The sequence below is a fragment of the Leucoraja erinacea genome, chromosome 25, assembly GCF_028641065.1.
Source record: "Leucoraja erinacea ecotype New England chromosome 25, Leri_hhj_1, whole genome shotgun sequence".
NCBI classification, from domain to species: Eukaryota; Metazoa; Chordata; class Chondrichthyes; order Rajiformes; family Rajidae; genus Leucoraja; species Leucoraja erinaceus.
Genome location: NC_073401.1, coordinates 24,697,144 through 24,716,013, shown reverse-complemented (window position 1 = coordinate 24,716,013; position 18,870 = coordinate 24,697,144). Strand labels below are relative to the sequence as shown.

Here is an 18,870-nt window from a genome sequence, read left to right as displayed (position 1 = left end):
AGCACTTTTGTCAGCCTTGGCATGAGGTTCAGCACAAACATTGTGGGGCGAAGAGCCTGTTCTTGTGCTGTTCAATTTCATCAATTTGACAATGCTTTTGTTTATTTTTAATTCCAGCATCTGAGTGAATTACTGGCAAGGTCAGCCCATGCAAATTTACCTAATTTGTTCTATTATCTAAAAAACACTATAAAATGAAGTTTATTTTAGTAAAATTATTATGCTTTTAATCTATTATTTGGATACTTTACATGTAAAAATCATGATAATCCAGTTTTATACATGCGCTTATAATCTGCAAAAACATCTGCCACATTCACCCAGATGATCTAACTATGCAGCAGTGATGTGTTAAGGCAGCCTGTGTTTAACCTCATCCAGTACTGCAAGATGCCAAATTGGGTTCCAAAACAGTTCCATTTTCCAATAAAGCTCAGTGTAAACAGGTTATCAATAAAAAATTAAGTTACTCTACCTCTGTCATTGAATGCCCCACAATCTCGACTACTGAAGCAGTGATCTGTTCAGGACAGTTCTCCAGACTACCATACTCCCTCACCAGGCATCGCACGTTCACTGGGCTCAGAAACATATATTGTCCATCCTCCGCTGAAAAAGATACAAATCAGCATCCAGAAACCATTCAAAAGCAAAATATAAAATTGACACTAAAATCTCCATTTTGCCCCAGCCTACACATAATGACAACCATGGACAAAAAGTTCCTCTTGGAGTGTGAAGATCCCTCCTTAATGTCACTCCTAATCTCCTGGAACACAGAGCACATTATATAGGTATGTTGCAAAACGTACCTGAAGGTCGCTGAAAATCTGTCCCAGCCAGTGTGCGCGATTCTGGCGCCGTTTAGAGGGGGGGCGGGTTTAAAACTCGATTTTCCCATGGCTGTTCAAATCAAGGTTTTTCAGCCTAGTTAATTATTAACGAAAAATCGCTGGAAGATTCCGTCGCTTGAGCTATTATTAGTTTTAAGGGCTTTATTTAATTGTTATAGTAGGTTAAAAATTAACCTCTAAACCCGCGACCGCCGACAACGGGCCGGATCTCATACAGGGGAAAACGGAAGGCAAGCTGTTCATTTTTACGTTAAAAAAGGCTTCTTAAGATCCCTTTATACAAACTTTTATCTTTCGAGTAGCTAATTTGGGGCCCATTATATCCCGCAGTATTTTTCTGGGCATATGGGGTACAAATCTACCGCAATGTGAACGTTCTAAACCAGCACGTTCACAGGATCCCACTAGAAAGCTGATTTAAACGGACATTAATTTACAGCAATTTACACTAAATTCCTTCCATTTGGCCTATAAATTAATGTAAATGAGATTTAAAAATCATGTTTCATTGTGAATTATTTGTGAATATTATTTGGACACTTAGGCTATTTAAAAATGTTAATCATTTATTAAGAAATGGATAGATGTTTAGATCTAGTAATTGAAGTTTGGAATTGGCTACAATTGGGTAACTAACTAATTATATGCTTTAATTTCAGGTCATCCAAGTAAGATTGTTTTATATTTGTTTCAGAATGCTTCAATCTATAATAACTGAAAATGTATTTCAGTTCTCTTAATTTTTTTCTATGATGTTCGAAGACTAATGTCTTATATTCACCACACTTTGCTTTTAAGGAAATACACGTTTATATACCAATGGCATCCTTCTTCTTCAAGCAATTACCAACACTTATTGAACGATATTGGCATATTCCAAACAAATACATTCATTCATTCACACAAAAACAATTAATTTAATTGCTTACAAGACAAAAAAATAAGATTTATTAAATACATTATCAATTGAAAAGCTCACCCTGGTAGAAATAATAGTAGTAGTTTGTTGACAATCTTCCTTTGATAGCATCAGCTGAAAGTTCTGATTCATCTTGTCCACATTCAGTCTCACCGCAAGCTCCTTCTGTTACTTCACAATCATCCACTGATTCTGAAAGAGTGACCGATTCATTCAAGGCAGTGCAGCACATGGCAATGGCCTCTTCTTGTGGTTCATCAATAATTTCATCAAATGCAGATGCGTAGGCCAATACATGCTGTCAGGAAATATGCAGACCAGGTCAGATCAAATTTTGAAACATGCTCCCTCTGTAGTATCAGTATTTTTTTTTAATTACTTACAATCACAGGAATATTACATTGCCATATTATGTTGGCTACTATCACATTTCCCCAAATTTGCTGTATGTAAAAAAAAAATCATTGGAAGCCACCAATCTTGCGCAGAATGGGGGCTATATGAGAACTAGGATGATTATCAGTTTCAGACAAGTTATATAATGGGATGAGGAGGTCAATCAGTCTATTCACAAAAGGAAACAATAGCAAAAATCTACACACTAGCTGTTTCTGTTGCAAACTAACTGAAGTATTTGCAGCATTTTGACATTTAAGCATTTTCCTGCAGCTATAGCTTGTTCACCTGGAATGTATCAGCATACAACGGTAGTGGAAGCAGACTTCTTACAAACTTTCTCAAAGGAATTTTGTATATACCGCGGAATGACAAAAAGTGCACTGAACCACGGATGAAGACTATGGATCACTGAATGGCTCTAAAAAGCTGCCACAGGCACAATGGGTCAGTTATCCTCTGTGGCCTTATTATTCAAAGCGTAGTCGAAGAACACCAGTTGCAAATGGAAATGAGGCCAAGAAAATGATTTGTATTATACCAACTGGTTCTTCTTAAATTACATAATTTATTAATAATGCAGAATGGTTTTAGATTTTGAGTGTTTTCAGGGGTGAGAGAAAATTCAAGGAGCAGTACCCACGGCTTGACAAATTTTGAAAAGACAGTTATAATTCATCATAACTACACGCAATCAACATTCTCAGCTACAATTAGACACCAAGCCATTAGAACTTGAAATCTAGCCATCTAATCACAATCCAGCAACCTATACGTGCAAATACATGTTGATAATATCACCTTTGGAATATAGCAGATTCTGTCCACCTTTAAAAAGGCTCAGCAAAATTATGCATTTGGCTAAATAGGTTCTTGGGGAAAGTGCGGAGAAATATACCAAAGGAAAAATCCCTTCAGTTAATGTAGTGTTCCTATTAGATTTTTGTTTTTGATAGACATGAAAAAGGTGGTACGAATCTCCATGTTTAAATACAATGATGAAACATTCCATGATGAAAGTTTTATAGATGGTTCACAAACAGCAAATACAGATTGAATAAAGGAAGATGAAGACATTTTAAAAATAGATTATAACATTAGTACTAACTTGGTTCTTGTCGCCTGCGGATGTATTATGATCAATCTCTACAACAGGGTCTGAATCAATGGTCAGTTCCTCAAGTTTAAACATTGTGTCAAGAACATCCTTCTCTGGAGGTCCCAGCAACTCTTGCTCACGATTCTGCAATTGAAAAACAGATATTGAAAAGACAACTGAACTGCTATTTCAAAATCTAGAACACAATATTGCACTTTAAAGTCTTAATGGCGGAATTACATTTTATCATCACTTACTACATTAAACAGGCTTCCCGCCTTGTTGCTGTAGTAACAGGATGCAAGGCTGGTGCTAATTACTCTACTTTTCACAGCACTATTGCAACTTCTGGCTCACATTCCTAACAGAATAATTTTAATACAGATGGGGGGGGTGTGAAAATTCTATATCAGAGAGAAAATTGTCCACGTAAGCATTTAGCTATTTCTACCACACCGCTTTAGATCATCACCACCTACTTAAGCCGGGGACGTGTAATCAGCAATGCTTTTAAAAATGGCATGCAATACCGTTCAAGCTGGTGGCAACTTCTCACATCTTGATTCATCATGTTAATTTACGCCTTTTAATTTCTAACCCCCCCCCTCCCCCATCATAAATTTTACAATTATAACCTTGAGTCTGTCACGTTTGGCCTTGCTATCTCCATTGCAGACTCAGTCATTATCTAACCTTTCCCCAATTTTCGGAATCACACCTCATTTCTCTCCCCAAAGCCATTTTCTCTACCTCCGAAATATTCTCTTATTTCCCTTCATGGCCTCTGATAACATCTTTTCACATCCAACTCCGACTTCCACAATCCTATTCCCAGTGAACTGTTAACCACGTGGCACTGATATTAGCTGATAGTATTAACATTTTTTTGCGACTGGATCCTTGACTTCCTTATCAGCAGACCACAAGCAGAGACTGCATTTTGGGCTGTGAGCTGACCCCCCCCCCCCCCCCCCTCCTTCTCTACACACAACTGTGTGGCAAGGCACAACTCTAATGCCATCTTCAGATTTGCTCATGTGCCTGTCATGTTGATGCAAGCAAGATTTCCGTTGCACTTGTACCTCAATGTACTCGTGGATATGACAATAAACTCAACTTGGCTTCCAAGGAAGCAAGTCACCATCTGAATCTTCCGCAATGATCCATTCATCTCCAACCCTATCCAACAGGAAGGTAGGAATGCAACAAAATATCCTACTATGCCTGGATAGATACAACTCCATCACAAAACCTTGCGACCATGAAGGCAAGAGTAGCTTGCTTAATTAATAACACTTTCACAATCCTATACACACCCTCAGAGTCACAAAAGACATCATATGTGATCTCTCAAACATAATTTCTTCTCACTCCTCTACGTAGCTGACCATAATTATCCTCTGAAGTCGCACTGCAATCAAATAGCACTCAATATGTTCCACTCTTCATTTTCAAACCTGTCTTTGGTCACGAAGCTACTTACACCTCAACTATATGATGGCTAAATTTAGCTTCTTAATAAACTTCTTTTTTTTTTTTTAATTACACAACCAATAATGGCTATAATTTCAAGGAACACGTCTGCAAGTTCTGGAATTCCTTTTCAAAATTCCTCTCTACATTATAGCTATAGGACACACGACAGAATCCACCATAACAATCGTTTTCAGGTATAGAAATTGGCTACTGAAGCTCAAGTAAACTGTCCTAACACCTTGAGGCACAGTATGAAGTTTGTGTTCTCTGGGGAAATGTCTGAAGACATTTTGCTATGAAAAGGGTAATATAAAAATACAAATTGCTATGAACTTTATATCAAACTTTGAAAGTAGATTTTGTACCTTTAATTCTTGCAAGGCCAGTTCAATGAAGCAAGATTCAGGTGTATTCTTTTCCTCCTCAAACTCTCTCAGTAGAGCTGCTCTCTCTTTTTCTATCACATGCTGCATAACTTGCTGCTTTGAAGCCAGAAGCAATTTTGAATACTGGCGGTGTTCTTCATCCACTGTTTTATTCAAATTAAGTGCAGCACATTGCAAGGAAGGAAGATTTTTTTTTAAAAAGAGCAAAATCAGTTGAGAATGAAATGTCAATCTAATTACTGCAAAGTTGCACCCAATAAATTACAGCAGGACTGACAAAGAATAAATTCAAGGCAGCCATGTTAAGATTAAGAGCTACTTTGATCAGCAGATATTTAGAAAACTATGAGTGGGATCCTTGCACTTGGCTCCATTGAGTAGGAAGCAATTCATTAACATCATTTCGTGTTTTAGCTTTAATAGCAAGTGATGGCGTGGGAAGACTGGATGCCACTAATCCAATTCCAGGTCAGACAGACATTTGGCCGAAATCTGCCGTCTGATAACAGTTTATAGGTAACGTTAGTGGTGTGTAGGAAGGAATTGCAGATACTGGTTTAAACCAAAGATAGAGCCATAAATCTGGAGTAACTCAGCGGGTCAGACAGGATCTCTGGAGAAGAATAGGTGATATTTCAGATCAAGGCCCTCTCGAAGAAGGGTCTCGACCCGAAACGTCACTAAATCCTTTTCTCCAGAGATGGTTTCTCAACTGCGTTAGTGGTGTGTTGGTTAGTAGTAGCATTTTACATTAAATGAGTCACATGAGACCTGCAATTATACAGCAAATGAGCAAAATAGGTAAGTATATAGCACTTGATTTACTGAGTGCAATAGTCCCATTACAGAATACCAAATAACTTTGTATCTTGAGAAAGGACTATTTTATCAGTGGAGCAAAATGTCAATGTAGACATACAAAGCCACCTCCCACAACAGTATCACATGACAATTAGAATTTGCACAAAGACGTCCCTGTTCCCTTTTGGCTTTTAATATCAGAACAATGTAGATAAATTTAATAATTCTACTAAAGGTCAACTGCAAATTTAAACCTAACACATTACTAAAATACATGTCGAGTCCCCAATCAAGCCTATGTACAATCAATTTTCCATTATGGAAATAGGCCAATTTGAGCTTGAAGTATCTTTAGAATTCAAATCTTTTGCCTTGAGACACACGCACATCAGCATATGGGCCAGAGTTTTCAAATTGTTCAATACCAAATTTAAATAAAGCTAAATCTTAATTCTTCAACAGGTTTGGAATTTATTTTTTTACAATGCATTATACTTGCAATAATGGTGTTTGCATTTCATTCCATCCATTGTATCTAATCTTTATGCAACCTTTATAATACTTCAGCACAAATGCAATTACTTTGAGCTATTGTAGAGCCTAAATGTTATTGACATTATACTTTCTGTAGCTCTACAAATAAGAGTTGTTTGGGCCATTTGAAACTGTACCAATCAACATCTTTTCAACCAGCCATAATTTAAAATACAATCGGAACCGCCTGCCCAACACTGTTCCAGGATGGGACCTGAATTAGTGGGTCCTGAAGAGCATCAATGTTTCCACTAACCTCCCAAGTGAATTGGTTCAATTCTCATCCACATGGATTTGGGTAAAACCATCAGAGTACCTTTCTCCCTACGCATCAACTGCATGGTCATCGTATTGTCCACATTATACTGCCGAGTTTCCAGGGCAATCACACTGAAACAAAGCAACACGTCTTAACTCCACATGATTCACTAAGGGTTCAATGGATACTACATCATCATACCAAATTCAGCTCTGAAAAGTTAAGGCGATGTGGAATGCAGTTACATGCGGTGAGGTCAATGACTGGCTAGTATCATTAGCCCGGCCCTCCCTGTATTGATCACCGCGACTCCCCGGGGAGAGAGATGGATGGAGCCGGGGCTGCGTGCGTGAAGCACGGCAACTGGAGGGGCGGGAGCATTGCCCCTGGACCATGAGGGAACGACCCACCTCCCCCTCTCCAATCCCCCCCCTCACACTCCCCTCCCCGTCTACCCCTTGCTTCCACCCCACCTGGGGTAGATCTACCCGAGCCGAGAAAACATTACTCCAGCGCGGCGCCTCCTTAGGCGCGGGGTCCAATTGGGAGCTCTCAGCAGCCCAGAGCCTCTGAATCGGTCGCTACAAATCAACGAATCAACCTACCAGTCAACACCGCCAGCGGCTGGAAAGTCAGCGACGCCAGCGGTGGAATCCAGTGCTGCTGAAGCTCGCTAACGTTGAGGGAGATTGAGGTAGCGTCAATTACGTGGGCTGAGCCTACGTAATTGACGCTCGCTCTCCCTCCACTGGGCTCAAGACACGCCCCATCAGCGAGTCAGATGTGATCTCCCCTCTCATCGCTTTAAAATTTTATCAGATAACAGCCAAAATTGTCATATTTAGACTAACTTTAGAGATTCAGCGTGGAAACAGGCCCTTCAGCCCGCCGAGTACACGCCAACCAGCAATCACCCCATACAACAGCCCCTATCCTACACACTAGGGACAATTTACAATTTTACAGAAGCCAATTAACCTGCAAACCTGAAAGTATTTAGGGTGCAAGAAGAAACCAGAGTATCTGGAGAAAACCCAGGCAGTCACAGGGAGAATGTACAAACTCCATACAGACAGCACCCGTAGTCAGGATAGCATGTTATAGCATCTTAACATTGTTTGATGAAGCCGAATTTTAGTTAAAAATATAAGAAGATATTAAATTGGCTTCTGGGCTAGCTTACAGCTTATATTTAGTGTCAAATTAGGCTTGCCTTAGGTTGCGGTGGGTGAGATAATAAATCCTATAACATTGTCTCCCAAGTGAGGAAGTGACAGAGAGGAAGAGAGACATAGCTAGTCACATCTTTGTAGCCAAATGGTCTATGTTCATGACGGACTAAGTGACAGAGAGGAAGCAGCGAAAAGAGCTAGGGTGATCTCTTTGGAGATAAAATGACCTAAAGCAAATGGCCAATGTTTTTAGTATATCTTGTACCATGTAAACAAAAGGCCTTTGATGTGATGCATTCTGTGGAAACCTTTTCCTGTACCTCTGACCATGACTAATGTCTGTGGAATGTACTAAGGGGACAAAAAAAAACCCTATTTAAGGCAATGTAATTCTGTTGTTCCGGGAAGGTGGCTGAGCACAGTTAAGTGTCTACATTGGTCACTTAGCTGGAATACTCGCTCCCTTCCATCGGCCGATGTTAAGTAAAGTTTTGAACTGGTCTACCAAACAGTTTGTGTGGTGTCTGTTTATTAAGAAGCGAACCTGGTTTAGTAGTTATAAAAGTAACTTTTTCATGTTTTTTCCCCCAATGAAGGAGAAAAACAGTATACATGCATAAATTGGCTTGAAATTACTAACTTAACCCCACAACTGAACTGAGCTGAACTTTATTTATAGATCACTTTAAAAACAACCACTGTTGCAACAAAGTGCTGTACATGACTAATCATAAACATAAAACAAAACAATAAAAACATTAAAAGACAGTAAAAACAATAAAAAACAATAATAGAAACACTAAAACAAGAGCAAAGTCTCATGCAGGGGCGAAAGCCAAGGAATAGAAAAGGGTTTTAAGACTAGTTTTGAAAATGGACAGTGAAGGGGCCTGTCTAATGTGCAAAGGTAGAGTGTTCCATAATGTCGGAGCAGCAACAGAGAAGGCTCTATCCCCTCTGAGCTTCCGCTTAGACCTCGGTACCTCCAGGAGCAGCTGATCAGCTGACCTGAGGCACTGAGCAGGAGCGTAGGGATGAAGTAAGGCCGGGCGAGACCATTTAAATTTAAAAACAAATAAAAGAATCTTAAAATGAACTCTAAAGTACACAGGCAGTACAATAGGCGTTATGTGCTCCCTCTTACGTGTTCCAGTTAAAAGGCGAGCAGCAGCATTCTGAACCAACTGGAGACGTGCAAGGGAAGATTGGCTAACTCCAAAATAAAATGCGTTACAGTCATCCAGCCAAGACGTAATGAAGGCATGGATTACTGTTTCAGAATGCTGTAGTTCAAGAATGGGCTTCACCTTTGCCAGCTGCCTTAAATGAAAGAAGCTGGACTTAACTACCGCGCCTATTTGACGATCTAATTTAAAATCACTGTCCATCTTAAAACCCAAGTTTAAAACTATTGGCTTCACATACAGTGCCAAGGGACCCAAGTCAACAGGGAGAGGTTCACGGGAGCCATTGGGACCAACCAATATCACTTCTGTTTTCTTTTCATTAAAATTTTAAAAGTTTAGGGCCATCCAGGATTTAATGTGATCAAGACATAACAGAAGTGGTTTGACTGAGAAAGCATCTTTCTTCTTCAGCAGCACATATATCTGACTATCATCAGCATAACAATGAAAAGAGATGCCATGCTTTCTAAGAATGGAACCCAGAGAAGTAAGTACAGTGAGAAAAGCAGGGGCCCCAAAATTGAACCCTGTGGAACCCCATATGACAGAGGAGCGGAGGAGGATTCAGAACCAGCAAGGCTTACACACATAGTTCTGTCTGCCAGATAAGATCTGAACCTTTCCAGGGCACTACCACAAATGCCCACTAGGTGCTGTAACCGAGATACTAAAATAACATGATCCACTGTATCAAAGGCAGCAGATAGGTCCAGCAGGACAAGAATCACATAATCACCAGAATCATTAGCTAGGAGGATGTCATTAAAACAACTTTGCAAACATTACTCTAATAGAATGCACATCCGAGCTACCACCCCCCTTTATTATGGCAACTAAATACTCTTCTGACAATAATGCCACAGGGTTTGATTCATTTTCTAATGTAACACCACCATCTTTGCAACTAGAAGATATGCAATTACTTGAAAGAATCGACTCACCTCTTTAAGTCTTTCTTATGGACAGCTTCATAACAGATAGGGCATGTGCCCCAGGTCTTATCACTCAGGGATAGATAATGAAGAATACATGCCCAACAGTAGATGTGCCCACAGCGAGTAATCTTTGCAGCAGAGGGCGGATACAAACAGATTGGGCACGAGGGGACTTCATGACTACATATACGCTAAAAAAAGAGGCCACGTGTTAGTAACCCAAACTCAACAATACATCAGTACAGAGCACAGGATCAAAACTGACAAAGAAAAATAACTGAAACATCAACTGATTCATTTATAATGGGAATCTGGACTTTAGGATGGATGAAATATTAGAGGTCATAGCTTTGAGGTAATGAGTGCTCATAACACAACAGGCCTTTCGGCTCACAATGCCTGTGCCAAATATGATACCAAGACCAACCCTATATGCATGTACATAATCCATATCCCCCATATTCATGTGATTATACAAAAGTCTCTTTTAAATACCAGTATTATACCAGCCTCCACCATCACCACCCCCAACAGCATGTTTCAGGCCCTCATTACCTTCAAATAAAACCTGCCCACACATCATCTTTAAAATTTTCCCGCCATAATACTATGCCCTCTATTTGATATTTCCATCCGCAAATAGATTCTGGCTGGCTACCCTATCTATGATTCTCATAATTTTATACATCTCTCGCAGGTCTCCCCACAACCTCAAGTCATTAATTGTATATTTTCCACTTACAAGCCAAGGGACTTTTCCCCAAAGTATCTTAAGTAGTTCCAATAAGGTTCTGACATTGACCATTGTTTTCCCAAGGGAATATCCCTCAGGGATATTGAGAACTATCCCCATTATCCAAAATACAAAAATGCTTACCACTTGCTGTACAAAGTCCCAGTTCACCAATGTATCTGGGTCAGCAAAGTGAATACTGTAGTCCTGCTCCTCGGAAACCACAAACTGACAGCTTGAATAGAAAAGACGGGCAATTAACCAATAAAACCCATCAGTTTAAATTAGATATTAGAACAGACAATTAGCATTTGTATTTGTTTGTAATCGTCTATTGTCCCGACGTCTGTTCAACATTAGGCATACTATTTAGATACAAAGATAGATCTTAATGGGACATCAGCGGTATAAAGTAACAATTATTTTGAAGGATCAACAAAGAGCTTGCTTTAATGAATTCTGCACCAACTAAAACAAAGAAGTTCTCAGCCGCTCAAAATAAAGCAAGACGCATACTCACATTCTTTGTCAAATACCCAGAAAAGTAGTCGTTGCAATTGAAAACACAATTATTCAAATCAAAATGAACAAATTTAGGTCGGTGAATTCATTTGGCTCCACTTACTTGGCTTGCAGAAACTGCTCCTTGTTGAATGGCTTGTGTTTATGTCCCCACCTGTTCCTTTTACCCCAGCGTCCGTGACAACTGCCATCATAATGTGATCCTGACTGGCCACGAGGTTCAAATGTAAAATTTAACAAGTGGTTTAGGCTTATCTTCTTAGGACCAGTAAACTGGGCAGGGCTGAACTCTGCCCTTTGCACCTCTGCTACCTGCAAATGGAAGAGTAGCAGTCTTTTAAATTCCAATAAAACACGCTCTCCGCTACACTCCAAACTTGATACGCTGTTGTGCACTGCTTTAGGTTCAATGGGGATCAACCCTCAAGAATTGTGCTTGATCCATCAGTCGAGTAGTTAGTTGCTGCTCTTGGCCAGCACTCACTAGTTGGACTAAATCTTCATCCAACAGTTATGTAAATCAACAGTGTGCAACTATAGAAAACCTGTTGTCTTCTGACAGCCCCTCAGCACAGCACAAATGATGACACTGTAGTGCGTGGGTCTCAGAATGAGGCAAGTAGTCCGCAGTTTGAGAAGCACTATACTTTATTTCCTCCCGGTTCAGGGGAAGACGAAACCAGGGGAAGATGGCACCCAAACCCTGCCTTTTATACCCTCCGGCTAAGGACCGCCTCCGGACTGCACCACTCCTGTGCCGAGGGGTTCGGCAGTATAATGGGACGACCCTTAGGAGCCGCCACAGGACCCCCCCCCAGAACCAGAGGCACAAAACGCACCAGCGGGCGCACGACCCGGCCGGCCCGCGTGCGGAAGTCAGCAGATCCCGGGGCTTGCGGGGGCGTAGGTGGAGGGACAGGTCGAGGGGCCGGCGGGAGGACAGGTGGAGTGACAGGTGGAGGGAGTCGTGAGGGGGGACGCCCTCGGGGCCGAGGTTGAGCAACCAGCACCGGCTGGTCAATGTCCAGGTGCACCGGCTTCAAACGGTCAATCGACACGGCCTCCGGCCGGCCCCCCATGTCCAGGACAAAAGTCGACTGCCCGTGTTCCAGCACCCGGAACGGGCCCTCGTACGGCCTCTGAAGTGGCGTCCGGTGGGCATCACGGCGCAGGAAGACGTATGGGCAGACCGTGAGGGCCATTGGCACGTGTGGTCGAAATGTCCCATGGCGGGATGTCGGGACGGGTGCGAGCCTGCCAACTCGCTCGCGAAGGCGTTGAAGGGCGGAGGAGGGCGTTTCCTGATGCTCTGGCGCTGACGGCACGAACTCCCCGGGCACTGTGAGTGTTGACCCGTACACCAGCTCCGCCGATGATGAGGCCAAGTCCTCTTTGGGAGCGGTCCGGATGCCCAGCATGACCCACGGCAACTCGTCCATCCAGTCCGGGCCGGTGAGCCGTGCCTTCAATGCCGCCTTCAGCTGCCGGTGGAACCTCTCCACCAGACCGTTAGCCTGCGGGTGGTAAGCCGTGGTGTGGTGCAGCTGCACCCCCAGCAAGCGAGCCATGGCTGACCACAGCTCGGAGGTGAACTGTGGCCCCCGGTCGGAGGAGATGTGCGCCGGCACCCCGAAGCGAGCAATCCAGTGCGCGGACAGCGCACGAGCACACGTAGCCGATGAGGTGTCAGCCAACGGAATGGCCTCCGGCCACCGCGTGAAGCGGTCCACCATGGTCAAAAGGTGGGTGATGCCCCGGGACGGTGGAAGGGGCCCCATAATGTCCACGTGGAGATGGTCGAACCGCCGGTGAGGTAGACCGAACTCCTGGAGAGGTGCGCGGACATGGCGCTGGATCTTTGCTGTCTGGCACGGGATGCAGGTGCGAGCCCAATGGGCAACTTGCTTGCGCAGACCGTGCCACATGAAGCGAGCTGCCACCAGTGCCGTTGTCGCCCGGATTGATGGGTGAGCCAGTCCGTGGATGACCTCGAACACTCTCCGGCGCCAGGTGGCAGGGACGATGGGGCGCGGCTGACCGGACGACACATCGCACAGGATTGTCATACCCCCAGGACCGAGAGGGACATCCTCAAGACGGAGTCCGGAGATGGCAGTCCGGTAGGTGGGCACCTCGTCGTCCGTGAGCTGTGCCGCCGCCAGAGCAGAATAGTCCAATCCGGGCGCCACCTCGAACACGGCATTTATAGCAGGGCGGGACAATGCGTCGGCCACCCGGTTCTCTTTCCCCTTGACGTAGCGGATGGCTGTGGTGTACTCGGAGATGTAAGCCAACTGCCGCTGCTGACGTGCGGACCAGGGGTCGGAAACCTTCTGCAGGGCGAAAGTGAGCGGCTTATGGTCGGTGTAGGCGGTGAACGGGCGGCCCTCCAGGAAGTAACGAAAATGGCGCACAGCCAGGTACAGAGCCAGGAGCTCACGATCGAACGCACTGTACTTGGTCTGCGCGCGGTTGAGGTGCCGACTGAAGAAGGCCAGAGGCCGCCAAACTCCGCCCGTCAGCTGCTCCAGCACAGCACCAACTGCCGACTCCGAGGCATCCACAGTGAGAGCAGTCGGGGCATCTTCCCGCGGGTGCACCAGCAGCACGGCCCGAGCAAGGGCCTCCTTCGCGCCGTCGAAAGCTGCCTCCGCCTCGTGGGTCCACTCAACGCTCTTCTGCTGCCCACCCGCCAGAAGTTGATACAGGGGCCGCATGATGTGGGCCGCGGATGGCACGAAACGATGGTAGAATGCCACCATGCCGACAAATTCCAGCAGGCCGCGCACCGTGCGTGGGCGGGGAAACCGACGGACTGCGTCAACCCTGTCAGGTAGGGGAACTGCGCCTAGCGCAGTCACGCGGTGGCCGAGAAAGTCAATTTCGTTGACCCCAAAAAGGCACTTGTCCAGGTTGATGGCCGAACCATGCTCGCTGAGCCGCTGACAGAGCTGTCGAAGGTGAGCGCAGTGTTCCTGCTGCGAGCGGCTGGCCACCAGGATGTCGTCCAGGTACACGAACACGAATTCGAGGTCCCGACAAACCCCGTCCATGAGGCGCTGAAAGGCCTGTGCAGCGTTCTTGAGGCCGAACGGCATCCGAGTAAACTCGTAAAGCCCGAATGGCGTGATGATAGCCGTCTTGGGTACGTCATCCGGGTGAACCGGGATCTGGTTATAACCCCGCACCAGATCCACTTTAGAAAAAAATGTGGCCCCAGCCAAATGGGCCGTGAAGTCCTGGATGTGGGGTACGGGGTATCGATCCGCTGTTGTTGCAGCGTTCAGCCGTCGGTAATCCCCACAAGGTCGCCAGCCCCCGCTTGACTTAGGGACCATGTGGAGTGGGGACGCCCAAGGGCTGCTCGAAGGGCGGACGATCCCCAAGGCCTCCATCGTGCGGAATTCCCACCGTGCCAGACGCAGTTTATCTGGTGGCAGTCGTCGTGCTCGTGCATGGAGGGGTGGGCCGGTAGTCGGGATATAATGTACAACTCCGTGGCTGGGGGTTGCTGAATGAAACTGCGGAGTGAGAATGTCCGGGAACGCAGCCAAGATTCGTGCGTATCGGGAGTCCACGGACGCCAGTGGCCGCCCCACCGATTGACCCAAGCGCAATGTGATCGGCTCCATTGTAGTGGCGTTGACCAAACGCTGACGCCCGACGTCCACCATGAGGGAATGCGTCCGGAGAAAATCGGCCCCGAGCAATGGTTGGGAGACGTCGGCAACGGTAAAGTTCCATGAAAAATGGCAGGAGCCGAGCACGATGGGAACCATGCGCAGTCCATATGTGCGGATGGGGCTGCCGTTCGCCGCGGTGAGGACGGGCCCCCGCTTACCGGAACGAATGTCGGCCAGCGAAGGGGGCAGGACGCTGAGCTCCGCACCTGTATCCACGAGGAAGCGAGTCCCGGAGCGCCGATCCCAAGCGAAAAGGCGGTGAATTTGGCCGGCCACCGCGGGGACTATTGGCAGCCGGCCCAGGCGTTTCCCGGGAACGTGCATGGCTGGCGGCATTGTCGTGCTGCAGCACCCCAGCGCTGATGGAAATAGCACCAGCTCCTTGTGTTCGTGCTATTTTGAGCTTGCCTGCCCCTGCTGGTGGTGCCTGCAGCTTGCTGGCGCTGGACTGCAGGTGCAGTACCCCCCTCACTGCCGCTGGGGGTAATCGAACGGGCCGTCGGGCTGGAGCTGTCACTCCTTCCACAGCTCCCCCGCCCCACCGGAGGAAATCGGGAGCTGCTGGGGTGACGTCATCGGCGTGCCTGCCGACGGCCAGCGCGTTGACGTCACCGGCGTGCCTGCCGACGGCCAGCGCGTTGACGTCATCCCGGCGCGTCGACCTCAGCGCGACCTCGTCTCTGCTGACGCCCAGCGCGCTGACGTCATCAGGGCGCGCCATCCACATGGCGTCGGCGCGCCTCCCGAGGGCCCGAAGATCAGCAAACGAGGCGTCGGTGAGTTGCAATCGAATGTAGGCCGGCAGCAGATGCAGGTAAGTATATTCAAACAACAGGCATGGCGTGTGCCCGTCTAATAACGCCACCATTTCCTTTAGGAGGGTAGATGGCCGCCGGTCGCCCAGGCCCCCCATATGCAGGATCCTACCTGCCCGCTCCATCCTACTTAGTCCATAAATTTGGAGCAGGAGCTGTTTCAGGCCGAGGTATTTGTCATTGTCCGGGGGGGCTGCGAGGAAGTCCGATACTTCTTCCACTGCATCCTGGTCGAGGGCTCCCACCAGGTAATAGAAGCGGGTGGCATCGACCGTGATGCCCCGCAGGTTGAACTGGGCCTCCGCCTGCTGGAACCAGATGAGCGGCCGTGTGGTCCAGAAGCTGGGCAGTTTTACGGAGACCGCGTCCAGAGACAGGGTCGGGCTGGCGTGTGAGGAGGTAGGGCTTTGTTCTGTCTCCATCATGATGCCAATGGAGCGTCGGGGGTCACCAATGTAGTGCGTGGGTCTCAGAATGAGGCAAGTAGTCCGCAGTTTGAGAAGCACTATACTTTATTTCCTCCCGGTTCAGGGGAAGACGAAACCAGGGGAAGATGGCACCCAAACCCTGCCTTTTATACCCTCCGGCTAAGGACCGCCTCCGGACTGCACCACTCCTGTGCCGAGGGGTTCGGCAGTATAATGGGACGACCCTTAGGAGCCGCCACAACACTTTCATAGTGATGAATGGACATAATGGAAGAGCTCAAAATAGAAACATAGAAATAGGTGCAGGAGTAGGCCATTCGGCCCTTCGAGCCTGCACCGCCATTCAATATGATCATGGCTGATCACCCAACTCAGTATCCTGTACCTGCCTTCTCTCCATACCCCCTGATCCCTTTAGCCACAACTAACTCCCTCTTAAATATAGCCAATGAACTAGCCTCAACTACATAGAAACATAACAGTCCATTCAGACTGACAGCCATGCATCAGCTAAATTAGCTAAGGGAGGGGGGGGGGGGGGGGGGGCAATCCATGTCTGAATATGTAGGTCCTCCAATAAGTGTCACACTACATTTCAAACTCAAGCTTGAAATATTATCTCTTTGATATTTTATCCCAACTAATCCCTATGTAAAAAGCAGTTAATAATTTGTTCAGCTAATGGATCTTGGAGAAAATATTAACTATTTCCTGCACTGCATCATACAATCGTATTAAGTAAATCCAAGTGTGAATAGACAATCTTACCTCCTCCCGTCTACCACCATTACCAAAAGTGCTAAAGGATTTGTTGGCACCACGTGCAGGGGGTCTCTTGTCAAAAGCTTTGCTTTTCTGTGGAATGGAGCGCCTGGTCTGGTTGCATACATTTTCATTTTTGGGAAAAGTCGTGTCTCGTTTTCTGTTGTAGCGTTTTGATCCATTTCCACATTTACCATCTGAAAAAAGTTTAAAATGGATGTTCATTTTTACCCTAATGGATAGAACCTTCAACCAGACTGACAGGATCTTGCTACCCATGCAAAATGCTCAAATTATTTGGCTGCTGCTAAAAATTAGTATGCTACTCAAGTACCCAAATCTTATGCAAATGTTGTCTGCACCTATATTCTTACTGAATATTAAATCAAAATGCCTACAAAGGTCTTTTGCATAAACCTTTCAGCACTGTACTCTCTGAATCACTTAAGAAATTATGAATAAGTACAACTGCTGAAGAAAATCTTAAGGCCCTTGACATTTTATTATAAAGCTGGTAAGGAGAATAATATTGTTTTTTTAATTAAAAGTAATGGCCAAAAGCCAAAGAGCAATAAAGTATAGCATGTATCATTTCCAGGTTTACCCATCACAAGCCTACGACCATTTAAACATTACAGTAAGAATACAATGGAATTGGATTTCTATATTCAAAACTTTCCCAAAGTAGTTTTGTGACAAAAAAATTGGAAAACTCCATCTATATTTAATTATGCATCGTTAGCTGAACAGCAATTTCTACAGAAACCATTCAGATTCCTCAACTGATATATTGCATGAGCACAATTTCTTGTACTCAACTTGGAGTTGGTGAAGGAATGCAATCAAGAGGTTGGCCTGAAACTCCATGGTGCACATCCTGTGGCGCAGTGGCGGCAGCCCTGTCAGCAGCGCATTCGTTTTTTCAACTTATTTTTTTTAGTATGTTTTAAAGTATGTTTTTAAAGTTTCTTTGTGTGTTTTGTGTGGGGGGTGGTGTGGGGGAAACCGTTTCGGCCGCCTCCTCCATGGAGAGGCGACTTTTTCCAGGTCGCCTCCCCCGTGGCCTAACAGCAAGGATCGGCGCGGCCTTTCCCTGAGACGCACCCGGGGCTTCAGCGGCGGGCGCAGTGTGAACTCTCGGTGTGGAGCGGGCGAGCCCTCGCTGGAGGGGAGCACTCCGTTTCGCTGGCCCGCGGCAGCCGGCGGCCTGAAGCCGCGCGCGGTCTGCACAGTTCCAGCTGGCGTGGCATCCGCAGCCCAGGATCCCTCGTGGGGGACCCGGAGGAAGAAGAAGCCATCAATGCCGGCCCGCGGCCAACTTCTACCGCGGGTGCGGTGGCGACTTACCACCACCTCTGGAGGAGAGCTTCGACCGCTGGCCCTGCGGTCTGCGGTGTTTCTGGCTGCGGCGCGGCGGGAACTTTAAACTTTAAATCTCGACTGCCGGCCTGCGGCCTACACCAACTTAAAGCCGCGGTCTCCGGTGGGGAAGAGCCGATCCTGGACTTACCTGGACTTGTGCCCTGTCCTTTTACCATCTGGACGCCCGCAGCAACGGCTGCAGAGGGTTGAGGTCCCGACCACGGGGGAAAATGGAGGAGGACTGGCCAAATTGTTTGCCTTCCACCACAGTGATGAATGCTGTGGTGGATGTTTATGTTAAACTTTTATTGTGTTTTTGTGTGTGTTCTTTATCATTGTACCGCTGCTGACATATTCATTTCACTTGCACTTTATGTGCAATGTGACAAATAAACCGTATTGTATTGTATTGAAGAAGAGGGGTGGATTTTGTGCTATTTGTCTATGAATTGGGAGAACTTTCAGATCCAATTGAGAACTGAAAGGTTGCTGGATGGACAACATTCTACACTAGCAAGAAATAGAAAATCAGTTAAGGGTTTTAAAG

At 46.0% G+C, this 18,870-nt stretch overlaps 1 protein-coding gene across 1 annotated transcript in view; it reads right to left on the bottom strand.

Annotated features, from left to right (window-relative positions):
- The window catches only part of rnf10 (ring finger protein 10), a 34,299-nt gene that overhangs the window by 8,778 nt on the left and 6,651 nt on the right, over window positions 1-18,870 (bottom strand). Inside the window, exons 2-10 of the mRNA XM_055655256.1 lie at window positions 16,968-17,158; window positions 11,377-11,585; window positions 10,896-10,986; window positions 10,025-10,209; window positions 6,722-6,855; window positions 5,110-5,273; window positions 3,278-3,412; window positions 1,834-2,071; window positions 476-609 (exon numbers count right to left, since the gene is read on the bottom strand). Of these exons, the coding sequence (XP_055511231.1) occupies window positions 476-609; window positions 1,834-2,071; window positions 3,278-3,412; window positions 5,110-5,273; window positions 6,722-6,855; window positions 10,025-10,209; window positions 10,896-10,986; window positions 11,377-11,585; window positions 16,968-17,158 (1,481 nt within the window). The remainder of the gene's footprint in view (window positions 1-475; window positions 610-1,833; window positions 2,072-3,277; window positions 3,413-5,109; window positions 5,274-6,721; window positions 6,856-10,024; window positions 10,210-10,895; window positions 10,987-11,376; window positions 11,586-16,967; window positions 17,159-18,870) is intronic.